This window comes from Equus asinus, chromosome 1 (genome assembly GCF_041296235.1).
Source record: "Equus asinus isolate D_3611 breed Donkey chromosome 1, EquAss-T2T_v2, whole genome shotgun sequence".
NCBI lineage: Eukaryota > Metazoa > Chordata > Mammalia > Perissodactyla > Equidae > Equus > Equus asinus.
In genome coordinates this window covers 179442511-179467712 of record NC_091790.1, presented here as the reverse complement: position 1 = coordinate 179467712, position 25202 = coordinate 179442511, and the positions used below count along the sequence as shown (strand labels likewise).

At 39.3% G+C, this 25202-nt stretch overlaps 1 protein-coding gene across 4 annotated transcripts in view; it reads right to left on the bottom strand.

The window, feature by feature from the left end:
• The window catches only part of LOC123283559 (hyaluronidase PH-20-like), an 81949-nt gene that overhangs the window by 39152 nt on the left and 17595 nt on the right, over positions 1 to 25202 (bottom strand). For 2 of the 4 annotated variants that reach the window (XM_070512753.1, XM_070512757.1), the window contains 4 exons: positions 23401 to 23517; positions 21800 to 22937; positions 21036 to 21125; positions 13562 to 14930 (listed from right to left, as the gene is read on the bottom strand). In XM_070512753.1, coding sequence (XP_070368854.1) covers positions 14256 to 14930; positions 21036 to 21125; positions 21800 to 22741 — 1707 coding nt within the window. In that variant the 5' untranslated portion in view covers positions 22742 to 22937; positions 23401 to 23517 and the 3' untranslated portion in view covers positions 13562 to 14255. Of the gene's footprint in view, positions 1 to 13561; positions 14931 to 21035; positions 21126 to 21799; positions 22938 to 23400; positions 23518 to 25202 lie in introns of those variants that run through there. The other 2 variants (XM_070512763.1, XM_070512765.1) reach the window with 2 other exon arrangements.

Genomic DNA, 25202 nt, shown 5'->3' with positions numbered 1-25202 from the left:
TGTGAGGCCTTTTTTAAAGTCAAGAGCAAGTGGGTCTCTCCCACCATTAGGCTCACATCCATCTTTGTCATCATATTGGATTTTGGGTTTGGTTGAAGCTACTGTCCACGCCTTTACAGCAGGGCTCTTAGCTCAACGTCCACCGCAGGGCATCAGAGGGAGGTCTGTGAATCAGGCATGTGGAGATGCGTGCACACACATGCACGTGGACAGAAATGCACACACACGTAAACAGCAGTAACATTTGATGTGATTTTTCCAAATAATCTTGGTGAATACGTTATTTTTATGTCTAGTATGGCTATTCCTTTTGACAGGCACAGTATAGTCATCAGTGTTGCCACGATATGTCATAACAGCTTTCCACTGGTAGGAATTAGAAAAATATGTGCCCTGCCATTATGATGACGATTGTCTGTCTTTGTTTACTTTAGGATTGGCTTAAGTTAGAAAATGTCGAATAAAATAATGAAGAAGAAATATCAAAGATCCTTTGGCTTTGCTTTCACCGTGTGCGATTGAACACGAAAGCCCCAGTGCTTGTCGCATGACAACATTCTTGCCACGGGAAGGAGCATGAAGCCAAAAATGCTGAAGTAGAATCTCATACTTTTAGTCCCGAAAATATATTAGTGCAGGTCTTTTTCAAAAAAAAAAAAAAAGCTGGGGTTGAAAAGGCAAGACTTTCCCAAAATTTGATCTGCCCTGATGCAGCGGCCTGGTCTTAAAATAGCAACAAGATAACTGGCAAAGCTGTGTACCTCAGAAATGGTCAGTTAGTGTGCGGTTTGGAGCAGAGGAGGCCTCAACAAAAGAAATTATTGCACGATGGTTGACTTTTTAAAAGTAATATTTTAAGGCGTGTGATGGAGGAATTGAAAGCTTCTTTACGCAGCCAGCTGATGCCTTCAAAAATGAATTCCTATTTAACAAGGCCTTTTTGAAATTCAAAATCCATCAACATCTTTGAAATGCTGAGAAGTTCTTTTTGCAAATAAAACTCATTGGGGACTCTGTGAACAGACAGAACACCTGCGGTGCTTGGTAACACTTCTTAGAGGAAGTATCTTTACACGACTAGGTCTATATGACCCATTGCCTTCCATGGTCCTGCTTATCTAGAGCAAGGCATCAACTTTGTTAATGCCAGGGCCCTGACTCCCTGCCTTTTCAAAACGTTTTCTCCTGAAATGAAAGCAGAATATGAACTTCTTTTTTACAAATCTGTAAAAGTCGCAGACAACTTGAAACTCTGCATAACTCTTTGGAAGGTACTTCTGCTCAGACAACCTGAAAATTGAAACATGAGTCCTTAATCCTCCCTTTGCTGACATCAACAGCATCCCCTCGCTGGCGATGAAACTCAGTGACGTGAAGCCAATGGAAATTCAAGGACATAAATTCAATTCAGATAATCTTGGAATATCGTGGTGTTTGCTTGTCATTATGTCATCTGTGAACATGAACTGATTCTGTTTGATTCTGTTCTGATACAATGTGCGGTTGTGAGCCCAGCATTTCAGTTACCATCAAAACGGAAACTTCATGTGCTGCCATTCCAAGGACCCCCTCGGTAATTTCCACTTCCTATTCAAGCCAAGACAGAGATGCTTTATCATTGAAATTTATTGTTTAGCAAAACCAAAGTTTATTTTTTTTTTATTTTATTTGCACATTGTGGATTTCTTTCTTTCCTTCTTTCTATTTTTTTAGAATATTACCTGAAATTAATTTTGCATGCAAAAGGTGAGGAAAAAGGCACAATTCTTCATATAAAATATTTTGATCCAATACAACAAAATAAGTTGTGTACAGAATTTTGCTTATAATTATATAGATATCTCTGGGAAGAGAAGCTCAAACTTTCCTCAGATTCCCAAAGGCTCCATGATGCCGAAAAGGTTAAGAAGAAGAGCATGGAATTGTGAGTATCTTGAGGTCAGGACCATCTCTGTAAACTGCCTCGTCCCCACAGCACCTAGGAGAGTGTCTGCACTTAACCCCCAGGGATGGTTGTCCCGATAGTCCTGGGTTTCCCATTCGCTAAAGGACACTGACCACAAGAGACAGAGTTTCTGAATGAACAGGGATACCTAGGGATTTTGACTCCAAAACTGAGTGCAAATTTTTATTTCTTATCAAGAGAACGAGGAAAGCTTCTTTCTTAAACATCTTATGAATTAGAGAAGGAAGATCTGACTGGGAGGAGGTAAAACCAAAACTTCTTTCCTCTGGTTGATGTCAAAAAATGGTAGGGTAGAGTATATTTTCTTTACTTGTACTGCATTTCTATACTGGTTTCATCAAAGTCTTTAACAATTGAAGTAAATGTCATTGGAGTGTTGGTATTGTTATGGGCTGAATTATGTCCCCTCAAAACTCACAAAGTCCTACCCCGCAGTACCTCAGAATGTGACCTCGTTTGGAGACAGGATCTTCACAGAGGTAATTAAGTTAAAATGAGGTCGTTAGGGTGGCTTGTGTCCGTGTCCTAATCCAATATGACTGTGTCTTTATAATAAGAGGAAGTTTGGACACAGGGACAAATGGAAAGAGATGGTCATCTACAAGGCAAGGAGAGACGCCTGGAACAGGTCCTTGCCTTACAGCCCTCAGAAGGAACCAGCCCTGCCCACACATGGAGCTTGGAGTTTCAGCCTCCAGAACTGTGAGAAAATAGATTTCTGTTGTGTAAGCCACCCAGCCCGTGGTACTTTGTTATGGCAGCCCTAGCCAACTAGTACAGATAGACAGAATAAACCCCAGAAAACTCCTGGCAAAGCCGGTGACTCCAGGCTAGGGGACTCTGGAGGAAACACTGAGCTGGGGCACAGGTGCAGATGTGATTTTAATCGCTGTGGCCACTGCTCAGGGAAAGGAGAAAGCTCGTAGGACCTACCAGAGATCAGTGGCTCTGAGGCTCTAAGTTTTAAGTACCTTCATCGTACATTAAATCTATTAGATGACGAGATGCCTCTGTGTAGGATTCAAGATTCTCGTGTCTATTGAGTTATTTTTTTCACGCAGGGAAGTGTAAAAGGTAGAATCTCAATATTAGAGGCAGTGGAAGAAGAGGGCTTAGGAGAGCAGACTGAGAAAGAAATCCTTCTCTTACTGGGCCACAGTTACTATGGGCTTTGCTGACTCGCTTCTCCTCCGACCTCTTGCACTGCGCGTGTTCAGTTGCTTTGCTCTGCCCTCACTCCCGCTCAGAGAGGAGCGCTGTGTCCCTGGCTCCTCGGCCTTTACACGCTCTGTCCAGCGGTTTCATTCACGCTCATGGTTTCATATATCTTCTAAATGGACTTGGAGTCCTGTTGTCCTTCAGCCTTGGGTTTGCATCCTGGCTCTGCCCTTTAATTCTCAGCAGGTTACTTTCGGAAAGTTGCTCAGCCTCCCTGAGGTCTGAGTTTCTTTAGATAGTCACAGTATCACCATCACAGGGTGTTATGCAGGGTCCATGAGAAATTGCCGGGGCCGGCCCCGTGGCCGAGTAGTTAAGTTTGCACACTGCACATGGTGGCCCAGGGTTTCACCCATTCGGATCCTGGGTACAGACATGGCACCACTCATCAGGCCGTGTTGAGGCAGCGTGTCACATAGCACAACTAGAAGGACCTACAACTAGAATACACAACTATGCACTCGGGGGCTTTGGGGAAAAGAAAAAGAAAAAAAAGAAACAAATTGCCTATAAACTCCTAGCACAGGCTTGGCCTGGAGCAAGTATCCAATAAATGACAGCTAAAATAAAAATAACAACAATGCAACAAATAAGCCTGTGGTGCTTACTACATGCCAAGTATGGACTTGAAAGCTTTAGCTGTATCGACTCACTTACTTCTCACAACAGATGAGAAAATGAAGGCACAGAGAAGTCATGAAACTTGCCCAAGCTCACACAGTCAGTAAACGATGGACCTAGAACCCAAACTCAGGTAGCCTGACTCCAGAGACCTTGTTCTCAAACTATTAGGCATACTATGTCTCTCTGGCTATTATTATTCGTTACTAATGACACAGCCCTAATCTTTCCCTTGAACTTCCAAATCATAGGGCTTTAAGAAAACCCTGGTGCCTGGATACCCCACAGACACCTCAGGTACAACATGCTCCAGTGAGCCTCCCAAACCTGCTGTCACCCGCGCTCCTTCCTCAGGAGTGGATGACACTGCCCTTGTGAGAAACCCAGTGTCACAGTAGGTTTCTTGCTTTCCCTTGACCCTCCCACGGCCAGTCAGTCAATTATTGATTTCTAATTCTACCCTCTTCTCTCCATCCCTAATACTTCCCTAGTTCAAGACTTCATCGTTTCTGCAACAGCCTTCTAATTGGTTTTCCTGCCTCCAGGCTCCAATTTCTCCTCAACTCATCTCCACAGATTTCAAACTCAAATCTGACCATTTCAATCCTGCCTAAAGGATTAATTACAGATTCATTAGCATAGCCAAGACAAGACTGTTCATATCTGACTCCTGTCTCCCCTTCCATCCTCAACTCCCTCCTCCCACCAACTCCCACTTCCCCCTCAGACATCAACAATCGCTAGAGGCTCACACTCTGTTTCTCTCTCTCTCTCTCTAACACACACACACACACACACACACGCACTCACACATGCACGCACGCACGCACACACGTCCCATGCTGTTTTACAACTAGTATATTAGAGTCTGCATTTTAAAACATTATTCAGATTATCTATTAAGAATACATGAAACAACCACAGGGAAGATATGATCATTTATTTTCCACCCACCATTTCCCTCACTGCCATAACAGCCACAAAATCAAATTTGTTACTTGTAAAAAACAAACAAAAGTCATTTTTAAATCAGTTTTATAAGTAAAATTTTTTTAATCAGTTTTATAAGTAAAATTTTCAAAAGCTGTCTTTCTAAAACATATAACTTCCAAAACAATTACAAATCAGCAACATTATATTCTGTTTTAACATCTTAATACCCCATTTTTTATTTGAGAAATGAGGTTATTTTCTTCTAATGACATAATGGGCTGGCATGCGACTAGTTATCACATCTGCCAAAATCAAAAGGTTTCAAGGACAGAGAGACATTTTTGTCCAAGAAGCCCGGGGCACGGACACCATTATCCTACTGCCCCCTGCTGCTGTAAATGCAAAGTTCACCCTTGTGTGTGGTGAACGAGCCTGGGAAAGGTCAAGATGATGCAAACTTCTGGTAGCCCAGCTAAGCTTCCTCTTTCTTTGAATGCCAGTTTCTCCATAAATCCATAAAAGGTATTTATTGAAAAGATATATACAGGCAAGTCTCCCTTGATCACCTGTGTCCTATGATCTAGCGCTCGGAGAAGTTCTCAGTAGTTGTCAGACACCCGTGGTCAGATGCCGTTTTGGAGCGTGGAGTAGAAAGAAGAAATCAGAACTAGTTCCAAGTTCTATGTGCCGAGATGTTATTTCATTTCATTACCTCACGGGAGGGCGGCATTGTGTAATGGTGGAAGGCACAGGCTTGGGAGTCAAAGCCACCCAGGTCTTCCTTTCAGCTCTACCTATGCGACCCTCGGTAAGTCACTTAATCTAAGGCTCAGTTTCCTTATCTGGAAAAAATATAGTTAAATGAGAAGTTGTAGGTAAAGCGTATAATTAAGTGTTGAATGACAAACAGAAGTTCTTCTTATTTATGAAGAGTTCTAAAGTAGGGATTGACAATTTCAGCCAGGCTAGTCCCCAACTTCACATGGATAATAAGACGTCACCAAAATGATGACTCACTGAACTCAACTCTCACCACGCAAGGATTAAATTTTCTATAGGATACAAAAGTATGTTTATTTTTGACTGCTCAGCTCTCAAAAGCATTTGTATACTACATATTACAATCTTAATGTTTTTTCCTGCTTTTATACAATGATTAACCTAGAAATCTCTTTTGCCTATGGTCTTTGATCAAAACTAATCAGAGAAAAATAAAATCATTCACAATGATTTGTTCATTGGTGTGGAGGAAGTAATACATGTTTGAATAGTTCAAACACCATATGTGCTACCTACTACTTTGAAGTTTGTTATTAAATATGTGCTGTAATGAAATGATTGGGAACCAAAAAAGTGAACAAAGTGTGTTAAAATTTTATGAGGTCTAATTAGAGATGTAGCACATCAGGCATAAGACAGAGACCCCTAGAGGTATTAATTTTTTTCTGATAGTGTTTGTGCATCTGTCTAATAGCACCTTGTGCCAAAATTAGATTATTTGTGGGTTTCAGTAAAATTAAACATATGTACCCCTTTTAAGTAAAAGCAATTATAAATACATTTTACTTAATATCCTAGCCCTCAAAATGAAAACTTTTAAGCCAGTTTAGATTTCAAATGTAAATTCTAAATCATCTAACAGAGGAAAATTCTGGAAAGTAGGGAAAGGCTTTGTAGGGGATCAGAATGGGCCACCCCAAAATGTGTCTCTTTGCCTTGCCTGGATTATTTTTAAGAGCAAAAGACTCTGAAAAAAGCTTTGACTTTTCTCCTAACTGCCTAAAAGAAATTTAAAATACAGGCTGTCTCCAGGACAGGCCATCACCATAGATAACTCTGGGTATCCGGTAGACTTGGGAGGATCCTTGCTAAGTCCACTCTTATCAAAATCTTATTTACCAAACATTTGCTTTTCCATTTCTATGTGAATTGTCTTCTTCCCCTTGGGAAGCCCCAAACCCCCACCCCGCCAACATCCTCCTTTGTCTTTAGCTGAAGATGATATTTAAGATGAAAGCCTGTGCCATTTTGACAAGTTGCTCAGTTTTTCTGAGTCTTTCGCATGTATATGTTTTATAAGCCTTTGTTTGGTTTTCCCCCATTATTCTGTCTCATGTCGATTTAATTCATAGCCCAGCCAGAGGACCCAGTGGGTAGAGGAAATGTCTTCCTCCCCTATAGCCTCAAATAAATAGTGATCACTGTTTGTCAAGTGCCTACCATTCTTACGACAAGCACTGTGCTAGCTGACTTTATTTTTTCTCAGGTTCTCAACAGCTGTCCCTCCACAATAGAGGAAACAAACTCAGAGGCTAGGTAACTAGCCCCAAGTCAACAACTTGCAGGTGGCTAAGCTGGGACTGGCTTGTCCTTTCCCTGTATCCCACCACCAAGGATTAGGCATCCCATGAAAAACTACTGGTACTTTATGTGCAAGCTACTTCTTATAAAAGAGTTATTTGATGACTGATAATCAAAGCTGAATCCATATAAGAAATACATAGGCAGAAGAAATGAAATATTCTTTTTAAACTTGCTCTTTGGTTTCCTGTTTCATATTCAAAACTATTGATATCTGAAAAAGTATACGTTAATTTTTAGACAGGGCAGTAATCTTCTAAAAATAGAATTTGTGCATAAAAGAGAAACAAAACAAGGTTTACCCTTAAAAAAGGAAAAAAATCTTGGCAAGAAGAAAAGAATACCCTTAACAAACGATGAAAAAAGGTCAACTTTATTATTTAAGAAGCAAGTTCTTAAAACGAGAACCATAGCCATTTTCACCTACGGATGAACAATAATTACAGAATTTGATAACGCCCAGTGTTGGTAAGAAAAACTGGCCCTCTCATTCAGTATTGGTGAGATTCTTAATTGGAACAAACTTTTTAGAAGATAATTTTGCAATGTCTATCTAGATTGAAATATATAGGCTTTGCATTAGCAATTCCATTTCATTCTGCCAAAAGTATGCCAAAATATATGTGTACACAGGATCCCACTACAACATTGTTCATAGAGGAGAAAAAAATCTCCAGAAAGTGAAATGTCTGTTAGTAAGAACTTTCTAAAAAATGTTTCATATAGTGGTATAGTGGTGTACAATGTGGTCACTACAAAATGTACTGATACGGACAGACACCCAAAATATATTATCTTGTGGGAAGAGCAAGTTATAGACAATTATGGGACACCATAGCCCTACTTGTGTTAAATATATTGTTAAGTTAATTAAACAAGGAGGTTATTAGACTGAGGTGGCTCTGATGCTGTGCTGACCTATATAAGCAAACCAAAATCTTAGCGGTAAATGCTCAAAGTTATGAAATCAAAATGCTAAGGACAATCAATCGTGAACAGCCAACCAGGCTGTAAGCTGTAGCCAATCAAATAATTTCCTTTCTTTGCTTCCGTACTTTCTCCGGACAAGTCTTCCCCCAGCTCCTGTCGGTGAAGCACTCCTAACCGCTTCTGGTTTGGCGCTGTCTGATTCAAATCGATTTTTGCTCAAATAAACTCTGAAAATTTTGACTATGTCTCAGTTTATCTTTTAACAATATACACACACCTTTGCTTCCATATTCCTAGGAAATGTTTGGAATTATATGCAAGAAACTATAACCTGGAGTTATCGCAGGTCGAAGGAGAAGGGAAGAAGATTTTTAGTCGTCCGCTGTGTAACTTTGTCTTATTTTACCATAAGCGGCAATGACTTTATAAGGATAAAAAAGATTTAAAAGCAACATAATATGAAAAACTATACAAGCGTTTCCACTTTTTAAAATGATTGGAGCTTAAAAATGTAAAATAATAATTTGAATCATTTCAATTACTTTAGCAGCTCCATCTCAAGTCAACTTTAAACAAAGTTTAGACATAAAGAAATAAGGTCTGTCACAAATAAGACTTTTTCCTCACAGGAAATTTAATGCCTCAGAGTTTACTTTAAGATCTTATTGACTTTTACCCCAACCTGCAAGTACATAGCCGACTGTGGATTTGGCACGTCCCAGACAGTCCCACCACTTTGTGGCTTCATCTGAGGCCAGGGGACAAGAAGGAGGAGGCAGTGACATTTGTGCAGGGCACCTCAAGTAGGGCATTCAAGTACAACCACTCCTGGCCTTTGCAAGGAGTTGAAGGCTAATTGTGTCTACATCAGATGTGCTTTTCAATCCTGTGCAAGTTAGGGTCTTCAATGGAATCAGAGACAGCAAAGAATTCGAGTTGTTTTCCCTTATCACTTCTCTCCTTTTGTTTTCTTCTCTCCCACCCACTCTCCCCAACCTCCTTCCTTTACTCTCTCTTTTATTGCAAGCAGAGAAGAAAAGAGAAATATCCAGGCTCTCAATTTTATTGATGGATTTTATCAATGGATCTTCGCCTTCAAATTCTTAACCACTCTTCTCAAATTTCAGTGTCATCAAAATGACAGTATCTTCTGTAGAATGATTGTGGTGAAACAATCCTGGCAGTTTTGCAAGTGAAACAGATAATGTGAGTCCTAGCGTTTTAAGCTGGGGAACACTGATAGGCAAGCTGCTGAGTGCTGAAATATGAAGCCTAAAGCCATGGTTGAGATTTGCAGTGTTGTCAAGTTCAAAGGAAACTGCCATTCACTAGGTATAGTAATTTAGAAAGATCCTTCCAAAAATGACCTTTCAATGAAAAACGCTCCTTTCAGAGTTAATTAGTCTAAAAAGCATACTTTAAAGAGGACAGATTTGTTCATTTTAGCTTACATGTAAAGTTATAAATTCACTACAGGAGAAGTCATGGTGAGAAACAAAATGTTAAGAAAGGAAAGCATTTCTGAGTTCCCATTTGTTCTGTGCCAGAGTCTTCATTTATAAAGGTGACTGAGTGATGACACGGGAACACCAGGTTCAGGACAAGAAGCAGGAGCAGGAGCAAAGGGAGAGCCTAGGCCAGCAGCTTTTATAGGAGTTTCCTTGGGAAAAGGAAGGGGCAGGGCAGGCTGAACAGTTTCAGACTGGCTAGTTTGAATAATTTCAGCAGGCTTTGGGCTGTGAGGAGGAAAAATTCTTCCTCGACCCTCTTAGAGTTCTTGGCTGTGTCTGTAAATCAAACCGATAAAGAGATTAAGAGGATAAAAACATACAAATACACTTTATATAAGTTTTACGTGATACGAGAGTCTTCACGAAGAAATAAAGACCCAAAGAAACAGACCTGTGTGTTTTTATTCTGGGTGTGATGAGGAGCGAGTGGTAGTGTGGAAATATGATAGGTTAAGGAGTGAGAGGTGGGTGCAGTAAGCCAGGGGAAACAGCAAAGCCTGTGGGTTTGGATTCTTCTTGACGTCTCTTGTCTTTGGAGATAAGGATGATCTTTTCCACCAGGTATGCACAGAGGCCACCTTTCACGGGAGGGTTTTACGGCCTGTTTCAGGGAAGAAGGGCAAGGTGGGAGGAGGTCAGAGTGATCTTCCTGCTTCTGCTGTTTTCTCAAATTCCTTCAGCTTAAAATAGTCAATAAGCTAAGGTGCCATATTTGGGGGTAGTGTGTACTGAACCCTATGAGGGCTATAAAGGTGGTCTCTAGTTGCCTGGTACCGGGCCCTGGGATGATTAAGGCCGAGGAATATTGCCTCCTGAGGTGTACAGGCCAGATGGAGGAGGGAGGGTTCTGTGTTGGTTAGTTTGCATATCAAATAGCTTGCCCTTTGCTGCCTCTAAGAATTGGTAGCCCTGGAAGGGGCAGTCTCTCCCCAGCTAGAAAGGTCTTTTTTAAGATGTCAAAACATCATACGATACAAAAAACTTAAAAACCATGATTAATACACCGTTACTTTGGACTCATCAGGCAGTAATTTAGGAGTGAGATTATTGGCGACAGGTACCCAAAGAAACAGAAGGGAGTGGTGGGGAGCACTTCCAAAATCAAAAATAATTTCAGATCAAGTGTTTCAGAATAAATATCCTCGTGGCAAAGGAAAAAAATGCATTCATCCATGGTAGTTAAGCAATTGAATTCGAAACATCAAATTCATTTTCAGTCGATCGCTCAATTATTGCTCAGTTCTACTCAACAGTAGACTTAATAGTCACGGCAACATTTTTTTCAACTTATCATTGAGCACCAATTGTGTGCCAGGAATCGTGCCATGTTATAGGATCTCGAACACACAGTGTCCCTTCACCAAGCTTCCCTGGGAGTGGGGCGGAAAGGATATGAGCTGGAAATCACGCTCCCATTGCAGTGGGAAGCCACACAGCAAGTCAATGTCCTCATGGTCCTCAAGTTTCCAGTCACAAAATAGTATGGCGCCTGACCGCCTCTTCTTGAGTAGTAGGTTAGACGCCGTCTACAGATCGTTATTACTTCTCTAGCAGCCAACTTCAAGGAAAATTCGAAAAATTTAATTTCTTTCATTATTACTTCCTTATCAAATAAAGGTCAGCAGTTTGGAAACATTTCTCATTTTACGGCCTTCTACATTTCACTTTGTCCTGTACGTTCCTATAGGCTGTCATTTTCCTGTTAGCCATTTTTGTGTTAGCACGATGTTTGCATATATTAAGAATCCAACAACTAATTTTCCTGAATGGATATATTTATCCAAAGTTCACTGCCAAGAGCTTTTTTGAAAAACAACATCTCAAGTCTTCATCACTTCTTTGTTTTGGTTTGGGTTTTTTCATTTTTTTGCTGAGGAAGCGCTGCCCTGAGCTAACACATGTTGTCAATCTTCCTCTTTTTCGTATGTGGTTTGCCGCCACAGCATGGCCACTAAGGCATGGTGTAGGTATGTGCCTGGGAACCTAACCCGGGCTGCTGAAGTAGAGCGTGCCAAACTTAACCACTAAGCCATGGCGCCAGCTCTTCATCACTCCTTAATGAATATTCTTAAATCATTTTTCCTGATGTCTTAGTGACTATCTCTTCTCTTCCAACAATATTGAATATAATTATACAATAAATCCAATAGTCTACTTTTTACCTATTGTCCTTTCAAATTCATTTTCAAAAATAAAAGCAGGTGTCTTCTCTAATAACTTTGGAACTGAGTCCTCTGCTGTATCGGGGAGGCAGCTTTGGTATGACACTTGAGAGTTTAGGGTTGCAGTCTACACAACTAAATTAATTCCACGTCTTTTGAAGCTAAATTACTCAATTCTTTTAGCACTCTGTGTTTATTAATGAGATGAACAAGTGTTCTTATAGACCTTTAATTTTTACACTTTGTGTATGTGCCATATTCTATGGACAATTTCTGCTCACATGTCCATCAGCTCTATCAGTGCACAAGCTCCTAAGGAGAAGGGACGCTATAGCATTCTCTTTGTACCACAAGTACAAGCATGATCCCTGGCAAAAATCCTTGATCTAGATGGAAATACAACTTTGCTCCTGTAAACCTAATCATATACAAAGTTGTATATCACATAAAATATTCCTGCCAAGTCTCTTTTTCTATTTGGTGGCCTCTTTTCCTACCGGGTTCATGGCCAAGTCTGCCATGGCAGAAGTCTACTGTTTTTACATTCCATCTAACGGCAGCAATACAGGCCCCTTCCCACACCCAATAAAAACATATCCACCCCCTTTTTCCCGCAGACATTTATCGTGTTATTTCTAAGGCCAAATGCTTTCCATGTATTATTCAATCCTCTTGAGATCTCTAAAACGTATATATTTTTGCTGTTTTATTAGAATGGAAGCTGAGCCAGGTTAACTCTCTCGGGCTCACATAGCTAGTAAATATTGGAAGCTGAGATTTGCCCTTATACCGTCCAACTCCCAAATCCATGCCTTTTCCAATTCACCCTGCTGCCTCCATGCTTTCTAAGTCTTGATAACCTGACAGCCATTTGTGTATTCTAAAGAAACTAGTCCATACATAGCGTCCTTTCCAGATCATTATCAAATTATTTCTTTTTGTGGCTTACTTATGAAAACATGGCTTTGATAGTAGAATCATAATTACAGTGGAGCATGAAGGACGGAGCTAAGGAAAAGGGCAGCATTGGTCCAAGAGGACCCGAACTGTGAAAAGTGGTTATGACAACTTCCATGCTTAAAATTCTCTAGTGGCTCCTCAGTGGCTTTTGTTTCTTCAACAAATATTTAGTGAGTACCTACTAAGTCTCAGATACTGTTCATCACACTGTGGATATAGCAGCAAGTAGAACAGACCAAACACCTGCTCTCATGATGTTTATGTTATACTGAGGTGAGAGGGAGCAAAAAATACATAAATGTATCATGCTGTGATGTGTGTGCATGGAAAAAATAGGGCAAGTTAAGAGGTTTGGGAGTGTCTTTCTCATAAAGTCCAAACTTGTTAGTATGGTTTACAAAAGCTTCATCATGTGGTCATCATCTACTGTACACTACTCTAATAACCATGCTCAGTGTTCCACCCCTTCTGTCTCATGCCTCCATGCTACCTAACTGCTAGTGAATCTCCAAGGCAAAGGACATAACATCTCTTTCATGTAACCCTTGAAATTCTTCTCTGACACCCCCAAATTCTCGTTTGTATGCCAGAACATGCTGAACTTCTCTCATAGCATTTATCACACACTATGTCGTAATGTTCCACTTTCAATGTTATACAACAAACTCACTGATGGCAAGAAACATGCTACGTCACCTTGAATCTGTGACCCTTAATACTGAGGCTGGGAGAGAATAAACCCTCAATAAATGCTATATGAAGGATATGAATGGATGCTTAGATGAAATAAGGCGTTTTAGGTACACAAGATCGTCAAATTTGACGATCAAAAGTGAAAAGAAAATTAGAATAGTTTATATATGAATTCTGAAGACATTAAACCACGTACAAAAGTTGACAGGATAATTGCTTTTTAAAGATTATCTTTCAATAAAACAGAACTTGAACAAACTATCAAGAGGAAATAACTAAAACCATTGTTCAGTGCTTGAGGCAGACTAGTACATTTAGGATATTACATTTTAAAAGATAAGATTTTTCACCTTAATATTTTCTTGACATCTTTATTGCAAATTGAAAACTACTTATAAAGACATCCATTTGCAGTAAATCGGCATTATTCAAATGCTCACCTTCTCAGAAGAAAACTAGACCTCCAAGTGTTTTAGGCCTTACAATCATCGTTGATAGAACCAAGAATATAACACGTATCTCTTAGTTCTATATATACATTCCCAGTATGTGAAATACTTGCTGTAGACTCATGCCAGTTAGAAAATACAAAATTGGATATCATCTTACAAAACAAATTCTATGCTATATTAAACAATCAAATTCTACTTTGAGTTTCAAAAGCAAAATGTAGCATCACTGGATTTAGTAGTAACAGCGTCCTGACTACGATTTTGTAAAATTAAAGTGCTAGTCAGCATCCTTTGTTTATCAATCAATAATAATTTCAAGTTCAATTTGATCATGAAAGAGCAATTTTTGCTCAAAATATCAAAGTGCTATCTTGGCTACAAGTTTTGACTTACATTTCAAATATAAAACTTCCAGTGTATAGGTATTATCACTTGCCTAAAAAATAATTTAATCTAGATAAATTATTAAATCTAAAAATGGAAAATATATCAAAACATAAACTATATAGACAGGAAATTTAATAAGCACTGAACTTGTACTCGAAGGGGTTGTTTTAATTATCTTGTTTTGAATATATAAACGACTGGAGGTATTTTTCCGGTAAAAACGCCGACAGCCCTCTTGGGCATTGTTGGAGATAGTTTGCCAGGAACACCTGCCTTTGGAACACCCCTTGGGATGTTTCCCATGTACACATGGAGACACCGTGGCAGGTGGTGTAGAGGATGAAGGGCCAGGAGGTTGACCGAGTTTTGAGTTTAAAAAGCCATCTATACAAATATCGTTAGTAACACATACATTGACAGCACCAATGTTTTTTATATTATCTCTCTCTTTACAACTGGTGTTGGCATAACAGGTGCAATAGAATTTTTGGGGAAATTGCTGCAGGTCTTCGAGTGTGAGTTTCCCATGTATTGTGTATTTTCCATTTTCCCCAGTTTGAATAGCAAAATTCTTTGGGTTCAGGTGAAGATAGTCACTTGAATTCCAATGTTTCCTTGTACACACTCCTTTCTCCTGGCAAAGCACTTGGCTACACATTTTGGCTGCTAGGGTGACGTTGATAATGTAAGGATTCAGTGTGGTCTTCATGTGATTGTCTAAGGCCGTGCAAGTTTGCTGTAAAATTATAAGAAGGTCAGAATATCAAGGTCCAAGTTAGTTCACATGTGAATTAATTCACTGCAATAAGCAATTTCTAAGGAAACTCAAAAAAATAGACCCAACAAGAGGTAGGAAATATTTTATCTTTTTTACCTTAACAAGAAAGATTATTCCAACTCTTTTGTGTAGCATTCGTAAGTTTCACATGCCTTTTCATGTCACTGAATAAATGAAGAGTTGAGGCTTAACATACCCTAGCTTTGGTCTTCCTCAGTAATCCAGAAACTAATGGAGAGGGGTGCAGGATCGTACACCAGTTAGAGCATAGGCTCATGGATCCATCTGCCCTAATTGGAGTCCCAGTTCCATTAATGACCAGCTGTGTGAACTTGGGAATCTCTCAAGCTTTCTAAGTCTTAGTTTCCTATCTACGTAACCTTGGGCAAATTAATTAACCTGGCTATGCTTCAGCTTCATCACCTGTAAAATAAAGATAATTGTAGCACCTACCTCATAAGGTTGTTGTGAAGATGAAAAGATACTAAGTATATAAAAGTGCTTAGCCCAGGGCCCACCACATCATTGGTTAGCCCTCAAGAAATTAAAAATAAATGTAGTAAGTATCGCATTTGTCACACAAGTTTAAACAGCATTGGAAAGAGTGGTTTCTAAATTGCTAGCTCAGAACAACTAAACAGGGTCAACCGAGTATACTTTATATTAAATGTTATGTATAGTTCAAAGTATGGTTATGACAATTCTTTTACCAATATGCTTATTCGGCAGAGTACGAGTGATGAGTAACTAAAATGATTCATCTTGAGACTGGTACATTCTAAAACTGGGACATTGTCCTTTTAAAAACATAGAAGACAGTCACTTTCTTTCATGATCAGCAGTTCCGTTGAGTGAGCTGGCTGTGCTAGTCCTTCAGGTGACCAACAGACGCGGTGGTGGGAGATCAGCAGGAAAGTTGAGGAATCTTGGCAGCTTCCAGTTGAATCTATTTCTTGTTACCTTCCTTGAGATGATGTCACTGATGGTAGTCAGAATAATGGCCTTCCAAGGATGTCCACACTCTAATCCCTGGAACCTAGAACTATGTTATCTTACTTGGTAAAAAGGACTTTACAGGTATGGTTAAGGGTATGGACCATGAGATGGAAAGATTATGCTGAATTAATATGTATGGGCTCAATCTAATGACATGAGACCTTAGAAATGTAGAAACTTTTCCAACGGGGATAAAAACAAAGTTAAATGGAAGAAGGACGACAAATCCAAAGGTAAGGGAGACTCAACCCAGCATTGCTGGCTTTGAAGATACAGGAGTGATTCATGAGCTAAAGAATGCAGGGGCCTCTAGAAGCTGGAAATGACCCTTAGCCACAGCCTGCCAGAAAATAAAGATCTCGTTGCCACAATCACAAGGAAATGAATCCTGCTGACCACCCAAATGAGCAAGTGAGGATCCTCCCCTAGAAAGGAATGTAACCCTACCAACACCCTGATCTTAGCCCATTGAAACCCATGTTGGACTTCTGACCCACAGAACTGTAAGATAATAAATTTCTCTTGTTTAAATCACTGTTCGCTGTAATTTTTATGGCAATGATAGAAAACCTCTTCTCAACCCTCAAATACCTTTGCATAGTTTTTAGAATAAAATTCAACCTCTCTCAACTTGCATGCAGCCTGATGTGGCGCAGTCCTTCCTTCCTCTCGTACGGTCCTCCCTCACCACTCCGCCTTAGACATACTAGTTGTTTCCCCAGCATGGCCAGTTCACTTCAAACTGCACTAACTGTTCCCTCTGCTTGGAATGCTCTTTCCACTAATTTTTAACGTGATTGACTCTGTCTTGTCTTTCAGATCACATCTTTAGTTAGACAATACCCTTCTCAGACACTTTTCCTGTCTATTGTCTCACAGCTCTCCATTTTAATTCTCTGCATAGCGCTTATCACATAAAATATTTTTCTTGTTTATGTATTACTTCTATCCCTCCAACTTTAATATAAGCTCCATGAGTGCAGGGTCTCTGTCCATATTCTTCAACACTGAATCCCCAGTGCCGAGGATATATGAGAATTCACAACAAGTTCACATGACATTGCGGTTGTTCATAGAAATAGGGGTTAGGCAAAAAGAAGAGTAAAAGAATGAGAATAGTTTGAGAATCGTTAGCCTACATAAGGCATGGTCTTTGGAAAGATCTAAAACTAAGTTTCTAGGGGCTGGCCCAATGGCATAGTGGTTGGGTTTGCATGCTCTGCTTTGGTGGCCTGGGGTTCACAGGTTCAATCTGGGGTGTGGACCTGGCACTGCTTGTCAAGCCATGCTGTGGCAGCATCTCACATAAGACAGAGAAAGATTGGCACAGATTTTAGCTCAGCACAGATGTTAGCTCAGCGACAATCTTCCTCAAGCAGAAAGAGGAGGATTGGCAACAGATGTTAGCTCAGGGCCAATCTTCCTCACAAAAATAAAACAAAATAAAAGTGGCTCTCTAAAGGATAAGGCCTGGGTTATAGCATTTGTTAATATCCATGGTGTGAATACTCCTACCATGGACAATTTTAAGCCACCAACCTGACATCACTTAATGCAGAATTGGGAATCAAGTACCCCACCATTACACAGGATGGTAGCATGGTATGGAGCAGCACACCATTATATCGTATTTCCACTTATACAAATACCATAGATGTAAATGACCTAAGAGTATGGATAATAGTAAAATGAAGTAAATAAGTGATATATTTTGAGTACTTATTACTTCTATTGTTAACAATTTATTTTATTCTAAGTTTTTATAATTTAATTCTTTTTCTTTTAAACATTTTATTTTTTCCTTTTTTCTCCCCAAAGCCCCCCAGTACATAGTTGTATATTCTTCGTTGTGGGTCCTTCTAGTTGTGGCATGTGGGATGCTGCCTCAGTGTGGTTTGATGAGCAGTGCCACGTCCGCGGCCAGGATTCGAACCAACGAAACACTGGGCCGCCTGCAGCGGAGCGCGAGAACTTAACCACTCAGCCACGGGGCCAGCCCCAAGTTTAATTCTTAATAATGGCTTTGTTTTACAACCAGTTCACAAAATTTCTGAATATTTAACAGTCAGGTCTCACGAGCTGGGGCCAGTAGGAGCTGGTTCTGTCACACTCCTGGATCTAATAAAGTGCAATGGAACAAAATGGTTTGCTTACATTTGATAACAATTGTTTTAAGTCAATTCCAGTCATTGCAAGTAAATCTGCAATTACCAGTTTCTCAAGCTGTCAATGAATCAGAGGAAACAGGACAAGTAATCCATGACTCAATTGATTACAAATGACATAGAAAAAAGTGGAAGGAATGACAGAACGAGCATTCAAAATAATAAGTTGGGAAAGGTAACAGAAACATTAGAAAAGAATCCACAAGCCAGTGTCATTAAGTAGAAAATAGTCATATTAAAGTTGATGGACTGTCCCCGTATGAATAATATGGAAGTCATGGTAGAAGAATGTGAATCTAAGATTAAAGTGCAATAAAAAAAACAAGTGTGACAATTAAATAGTACGTCACGTTATCCTACTAATTGGGAAATGCCTGATTCATTCTCATCACAGTAAGGGTGGAGTTCTCAGTTCTTTAAAAAAAAAAGGGAACTATTGTGGAGAACGTATAAATGGTTCCATCATAGAATTAATAAGACTCTTGAGAAAGGAGTTTATAGATTTGAGAAAACAACTAATGAAAATTGGAAATCTACTTAGAAGTATAATTTTTAAATAATTTTCTGACATATGAAAGATTTTGTTAAAGAACATACGCTTTTCTCTAAACTCATATTTTCTGTTATTTCTCTTTATTAGTGATCAAACCAGAGACAATAGAATTATATCAAATAGGTAGAAGGGCCTAGACTACTTTGAAAGAATGTCTCAAAGGTGACTGCTGTTAAGTACTTTTATAAATGAAGTAAAAATATGGCTAGTCTATCTGAAAGGAAAAAGATCAAAAACTGTCTTCTGATCTTAGAGTATAAAGTCTCTTTGCTATAGATCCTAGGATCAGACCTCTGGGCCATGAGCTTCATTAGACATTCTCCATGGCGCATACGTCACTAGTAATCCACATCCATCAGAGAAGGAAAAGCTCAGCTCCAATTCAGCAGTGCCCATGTGACAGCTTTACTCTTGAAAAGGAGTGAAGAGGTGAGGGACAAAGACCTGATACAGAGAATTAAACAAGGATGAAAAGAAAGGAAGAGAGAAAAGGATTAGATCATGATAGTGAAAGGATTTTGAGCTAAAGAAAAGGTGTTAGCAGAAAAGGAATAAAATTCATACTGTATAGAACAAAATAAACATTTTTTCCTAATAAAACAAGTATTATTTAAAAATTTTACTTGAAATAGACACTACTAAATCTAACCTGTGGAGGACAAAAAGAAAGGTTTCTTTTCCTCTCCCTTAGGGAAGCTTTGAACAATTTAGTAGGATTTTCCAAAACCAACTCCCAATTGCCTAGGCAGCTCCCTCTCCCAGCCTTTTCCTCCCTGCCCCGTCAAACCACTCCCCCTAAAATCTTTGCCAGCTCCGTGGCAACTACTTCAAGCTAAAAGCCTCAGAATTATTTTAATCACTTCTCTTATCCAACCTACTCACCCAACCCCTCAGCCCATCCTCTAGTTCTGCTGTCGTATTATATTCAAAATCCAAATACATGCTGGCCCCTGTGGTCCAAGCCATCAACAGCCTCCTCTCCCTGCTCCTGCTCACTTTTCTGTATGATCTAGTCTCAATTCAACTACCTAGCTCTTCTGAAATGTTCTTCAGAAATTACCACTCTTCTCCTTAAACCTTCTAGTGGCTTTCCATCTCAAAGTAAAAGCCCCCTCACAGACTATGAAGACCTACCTCTGACCCTCTGCTATCTTACTGACCACACGTCTTACCGCTATCTTCCTTGCCCAGGCATTCCAGTCAAACCTTTCCCTCTTTCTTCAAAAGCTCATTCCAGCCTCAAGGCCACTGCAACTGCCATCTCCATGTGTCCAGAGATTTGGTCCCTTATTTCCATCAGGTCTGTGCTCCAACAGCGCCCCACCAGAGGCCTTCTATGACTACCCCATGTAAGATAGCACCATTCCATCACTCTCCATTTCTGCCTACACTGCCTCACTGCTCTTCATTGCAGTTATCACTACCTGACATATCATACCTGTTTATGTTGTGTTTCCACTTACAAGAATGTAGCTCTATGGTGAAGGGACTTTTCATTCAACGCTATATTTCTAGTACCTAAACAACTCCCTAGCACTTAATCATAACAGGCGTTCAATAAGCCAAGGGTTAGCAAACTTTCTGTAAAGTAACAGATTAGTAGATATTTTGGGGTTTTGGATAACACATTCTCTGCTGTAACTACTCAATTATTTCCTTGTAGTGTAAAAGCAGGCTTAGGCATCTAAACGAATGAGCATGACTATGTTTCGATAAAACTTTACTGATAGATGCTGAAATTTAAATTCTACATAATTTTCAAGTGTTATGAAATACCATTCTTCTTTTTTTTCATCCATTTAAAAATGTAAAAAATCATTCTTAGACCACGGAGCTGTACAAAAACAAGCAGTAGGTCAGATCTGGCCCATGGCCAGCATTTGCTGGCTCCTGTACTAAACAGTCATGGAGACTAAATGACTAAATTAATACATAAGATAAGCGCTTAATGAACAGTAATTGAATGAAAGGAAGAATGAATGAATGAATATTGACTAGCTGGAGCTCTTTTGAGAAGAGACACAGCACAGTGTAGTAGAAAAAACACCAAACACCGATTCAGAAAACTGAGATTGTAATCCTGTCTCTGCTACTCACTAGCCACATAGGCTAGAGAATTTCAATTAATCTAACTGAATTTCTGTTTCCTCACTGGAAAACAGGTACAATATTTTCTACCTTACAACATAACCACACAAACGATAGTTTAATTCAGCCAGTATTAATTGAGTACCTATCAGTCTGTGCCAAGCACAGCAATTATTTTATTATTCAATACCACAACAATCCTCATTGTTAAAACATTAAAAGTAGAAATGTTCTCATCCATTTCCCATCAGTTCAACTTACCATACTCCTGCTTAAATTGGAGCTTCCCCAGACTACAGTTCCTGAGACTCCTAGAGCAATATTTTCACCAATTGTATTCACAAGGTCATCCTGGCAAATGTGATAGCAGGAGTTAATAGATAACAACTCAATGAAATGTTACACTTAGGACCATAACACCAAAGCTAAGCATGCTGACGCAACAACAATAGTTTAAATATTTCCCCACTATTTATTTCTATCTTTTACATAGTCACTGCCGTACTATGACAAAAATAGATTTCTATTATTATTTTCTCTTTTTTATTTATTTATTTATTTTTATTTTTTAAAGCATAGGGGTGTTTTTTCTTTTTTTTTTCCAGATGTACATCTTAATATATTTCGAATTCTGTGAGGATTACATCATGTTCACCACCCAAAAACTAATGATAGTTCATCCCCTCACATGTGAGCCTGATCACCTCTTTTGCTCTCCCCCCTTATTATTATTTTAATTACCTCTATTGACAAGAGAGCATTCCCATGAAAGAAAAAAAAAGGGAACTGAGTTAACACTTTTTCAATACTGCCTAATTCTCCATGGTTGCTAAGATATTATATGATGACATTAGAAGTGAAGTATATTCTTATTTTGCATTCATATAGTGATGCAGAACTACCTGTGTGCATATTCCTGAAGGATACTGAAAACTAAATTTCATTCCTTTCAAACATGATGTTAAATTCCCCTAAACATCATTTGTAAACACTCTTTCATAGGCTTTATGCCTTGATTCACTTACCTGAGAAAGATATTCTGAAGGCTTATCAGAAAAAACTGGGCGTGTATATGTAAAGATGGGAAGTGGACTTTCAGCGCTGGGAACTTTAGAAACTCGAATGGCTTCCTGAACACGATTCCTGACAAAGAGTGCAGCTAGTGGAGAAGACTTTAATTTGCTATTCAAGTAAACAGATGGGTAAAGGGCAGTGCTTTCCTTCCACAACCAGTTGAGTCCATCATTTCTTCTCTTTTCTATATCATAGCAACTTCCATTGTAAGCGGATCCTTTATAGTGATTGTAACAATCAGGGAAAAGATAAAAACCCCATAAGTGATTTGGCTTAAGTGATTTTCCAAGTTTTAAAGTCTCTAGCATGAAACTCTTTCCTGCCTTTTCAAACATTGTTTTGGCTGTCTTGGTGGCCTCGGTGACGTTAAGTTGTACATTTTCTTGCTGAACCAACAAAATAGATTGCTGCCTGTAAATATCTTTAGCTTGCCAATTTCTTACCCAGGTAGGCCTCCACTCTTCCCAGTCAATGACAGCCAAGCCCACGTGGTCTGTTGGAATGTAATAGGAAATGTCAGCCTTAGCTTTCTCCAAATGATCTGTTAAGGATCCCGACTGGGGGAGTCCTCCGTTCACAAGTTTGCCTGTCTTTGTTTCTATATAAGGATAGTAGCCAAGTCTATCAGTATAAAATAATGTAATATTTTGTCCTGTGACATTTACTCGGGGGCTTCCTACTAAAGAGAAGAGGCTCAGATCTAGTGGCACGTTAAACTTCTCAGCACAAACGTCAGTTGGGGCATTCCAGGCCCAGACAAAAGGAGTATTTGGGAACGTAGGGGGTGCTCTGAAATCCACAGTCAAGCAACACGGAATCAAAAGGAACGTGAACACCACCTGTGATGTTCCACTGGACCCAACAAAGCCATGCTGGATCCTTAGCACTCCCATTGCAAAGAGTAATGACTATGAAAATCACTTATTTCTTCCTACACACTTTTTTTAATCTAATATTTGACGCAAGATATAAGCACAGAAGAGAGAGAGTCAAATGAAGCCACTCTGATGAATAAAGAGGTATAACGATGATTTACATTTAAATATTATTCTTCTTTGTATTCCAGGAATGTTTTGCAAGTTGTTTCATCTATAACCGAAAAAAGAAGAAATAGAGAATGTATTGTTTCACTACATTTCTGTATCAGAGATTGTAAGCTTTACGAAGTTCTCAACTTTAAGTGAAGGCAGTTTAATTCAATCTTTTCCTTTCTTTTTCTTTGGGAAGGAAGATGGGCTCTGAGCTAACATCTGTTGCCAATCTTCCTTTTTTTGCTTGAGGAAAATTATTGCAGAGCTAACCTCTGTACCAATCTTCCTCTATCTTATGTGGGACATCGCCGCAGTGTGGCTTGAAAAGCAGTTGTAGGTCTGCACCTGGGATCCGAACCCTCCAACCTCAGGCAACTGCAGCGAAGCATGTGAACTGAACCACTACACCACCAGGCTGGCCCCAGTTTAATTCAATTTGTGAAGAGGGAGGACCTCCTCCTATGTTTGAATCAATACAATTATCTCCTCCTATATATGACACAAATTCTATAGCAGCTCACGTTTGTCTCATCTTCCCAAATCATTCGTGAGCCTGCAGAGAGGTGAATGCAGCTATTTGTTCGTTTTGCCTTCTCAGTTGTGCAGAATGCTGTACCAAGCAATGCCTTCCCAAAAGCCTGTTGAAAGAAAATAAAGTCCAAGTCAAACCTCTCATTCTTCTTTGCTATTTCTTGAAAGCCCACTCTCTAGTGGTCTGCTAAATATTGAAAACAGCAATCTCATAGAATTGTAAAGCTTTACCTTTTTTGTGAAGGAGAACAGGGAGAGGCGGAAGTAAAAGTCAACTTCTGCCTGAGGTAATAAGTCGAAAGTTTGCTTGAAACTATTAAATCAACCAAAATCTCCTACCAAAGGACAAGTCTGAGGGCTCTTTGGAACCCTGCTCAGTCATAGCTTAAAGTAGTGTACTCTCATGTCTAAAGTTAATAAAACATTTTACTAATTTACATCTTCCACTAAGAGGATTGGTTCTGGCCTAGCTTAATAAAAGCAATATTTGAATTTTGGTATTATATAGTCTTTGAGAAGTGATATTGTGCTATCATTCTGATTGTCACAAAGTGAAGAGTTATGGCACATTTTATGGTACAATAAAATGGTCTGAGCCAAGGATAAGAAATTAAGCTATGTCTTATTTAACATTGGTATTTGTAAAAATTACCTACAAGAAGACATATTTAAACATTCTGTGATTCCAGGAGGAAACAAGAACCTCTTTTTAGTTAGATTAGTAGTTTATTGCTATGTAAAGGTACATGGCATTGGGCCATTCTTCCCAGGAAAGTGTATCCTTACCATAGCAAATTACCTAAAGATTTTTATAGTTTAAGCCCTAATAAATTTCCTTACACAGGACCTAGAAAATCTTCACCTAAAGTAATATTGGAAGAAAAAATGAATTCCTTTCAACTACCAGTTACTGATAGCAATGCCTGAATGGCAGAGAGTGGGAGAAGTAAATGGAATAAAGAAAGGATTAGATTTCCTTATGTCTCAGGGAAGAATGTTCAGCTTATTGAAAAAGTTAACATTCAAATCTAATTTCCACATGATCATTTTATCAAGAAAAACATGGGGTAGAATGAGCCTATTGGGAAGATCTCTACCCACAGACCTCTTCAAAAAAGAATGGATACTTCTATCCTTGAAAATTGTGAATTTAAATTTTTCTAACTTAAAAAGTAATAAGACTGTTGACATACAAAGGATAGACCCTCTGATGGGTTAAAAAGTATCCCCCAAAATTCATTTCTACCCTGAACCTCAGAGCATGACCTTATTTGGAAATAGAGTCTTTGCACATATAACTAGCTAACTTTCTTGAGATGAAAACATCCTAGATTTAGAGTAGGCCCTAAATCCGATGGCTGGTATCCTTATAAGAAGAGGAGAGAATGCAAAGACATAGAGATGCAGGAAAGAAGGCCATGTGGCTATCGAGGCAGAAATTGAAGTGATACAGCTACAAACCAAGGAATGCCAACGATTGCCAGAAGCCACCAGAAGCTAGGAAAACACAAGAAAAAGTTCTTCCCTGGTGTCTTGAGGGGGAACACGGCCCTGCCAACACCTTAGTTTAAAACTTCTAGCCTTCAGAACTGTGAGAAAATAAATTTCTGTTGTTTTCAAGATTTTATTTTTCCTTTTTCTCCCCCAAGCCCCCAGGTACACAGTTGTATATTTTAGTTGTGGGTCCGTCTAGTTGCGGCGTGTGGGATGCTGCCTCAGCATGGCTTGATGAGCGGTGCCATGTCCGTGCCCAGGATTCGAACCAGTGAAACCCTGGGCCGCCGAATCAGAG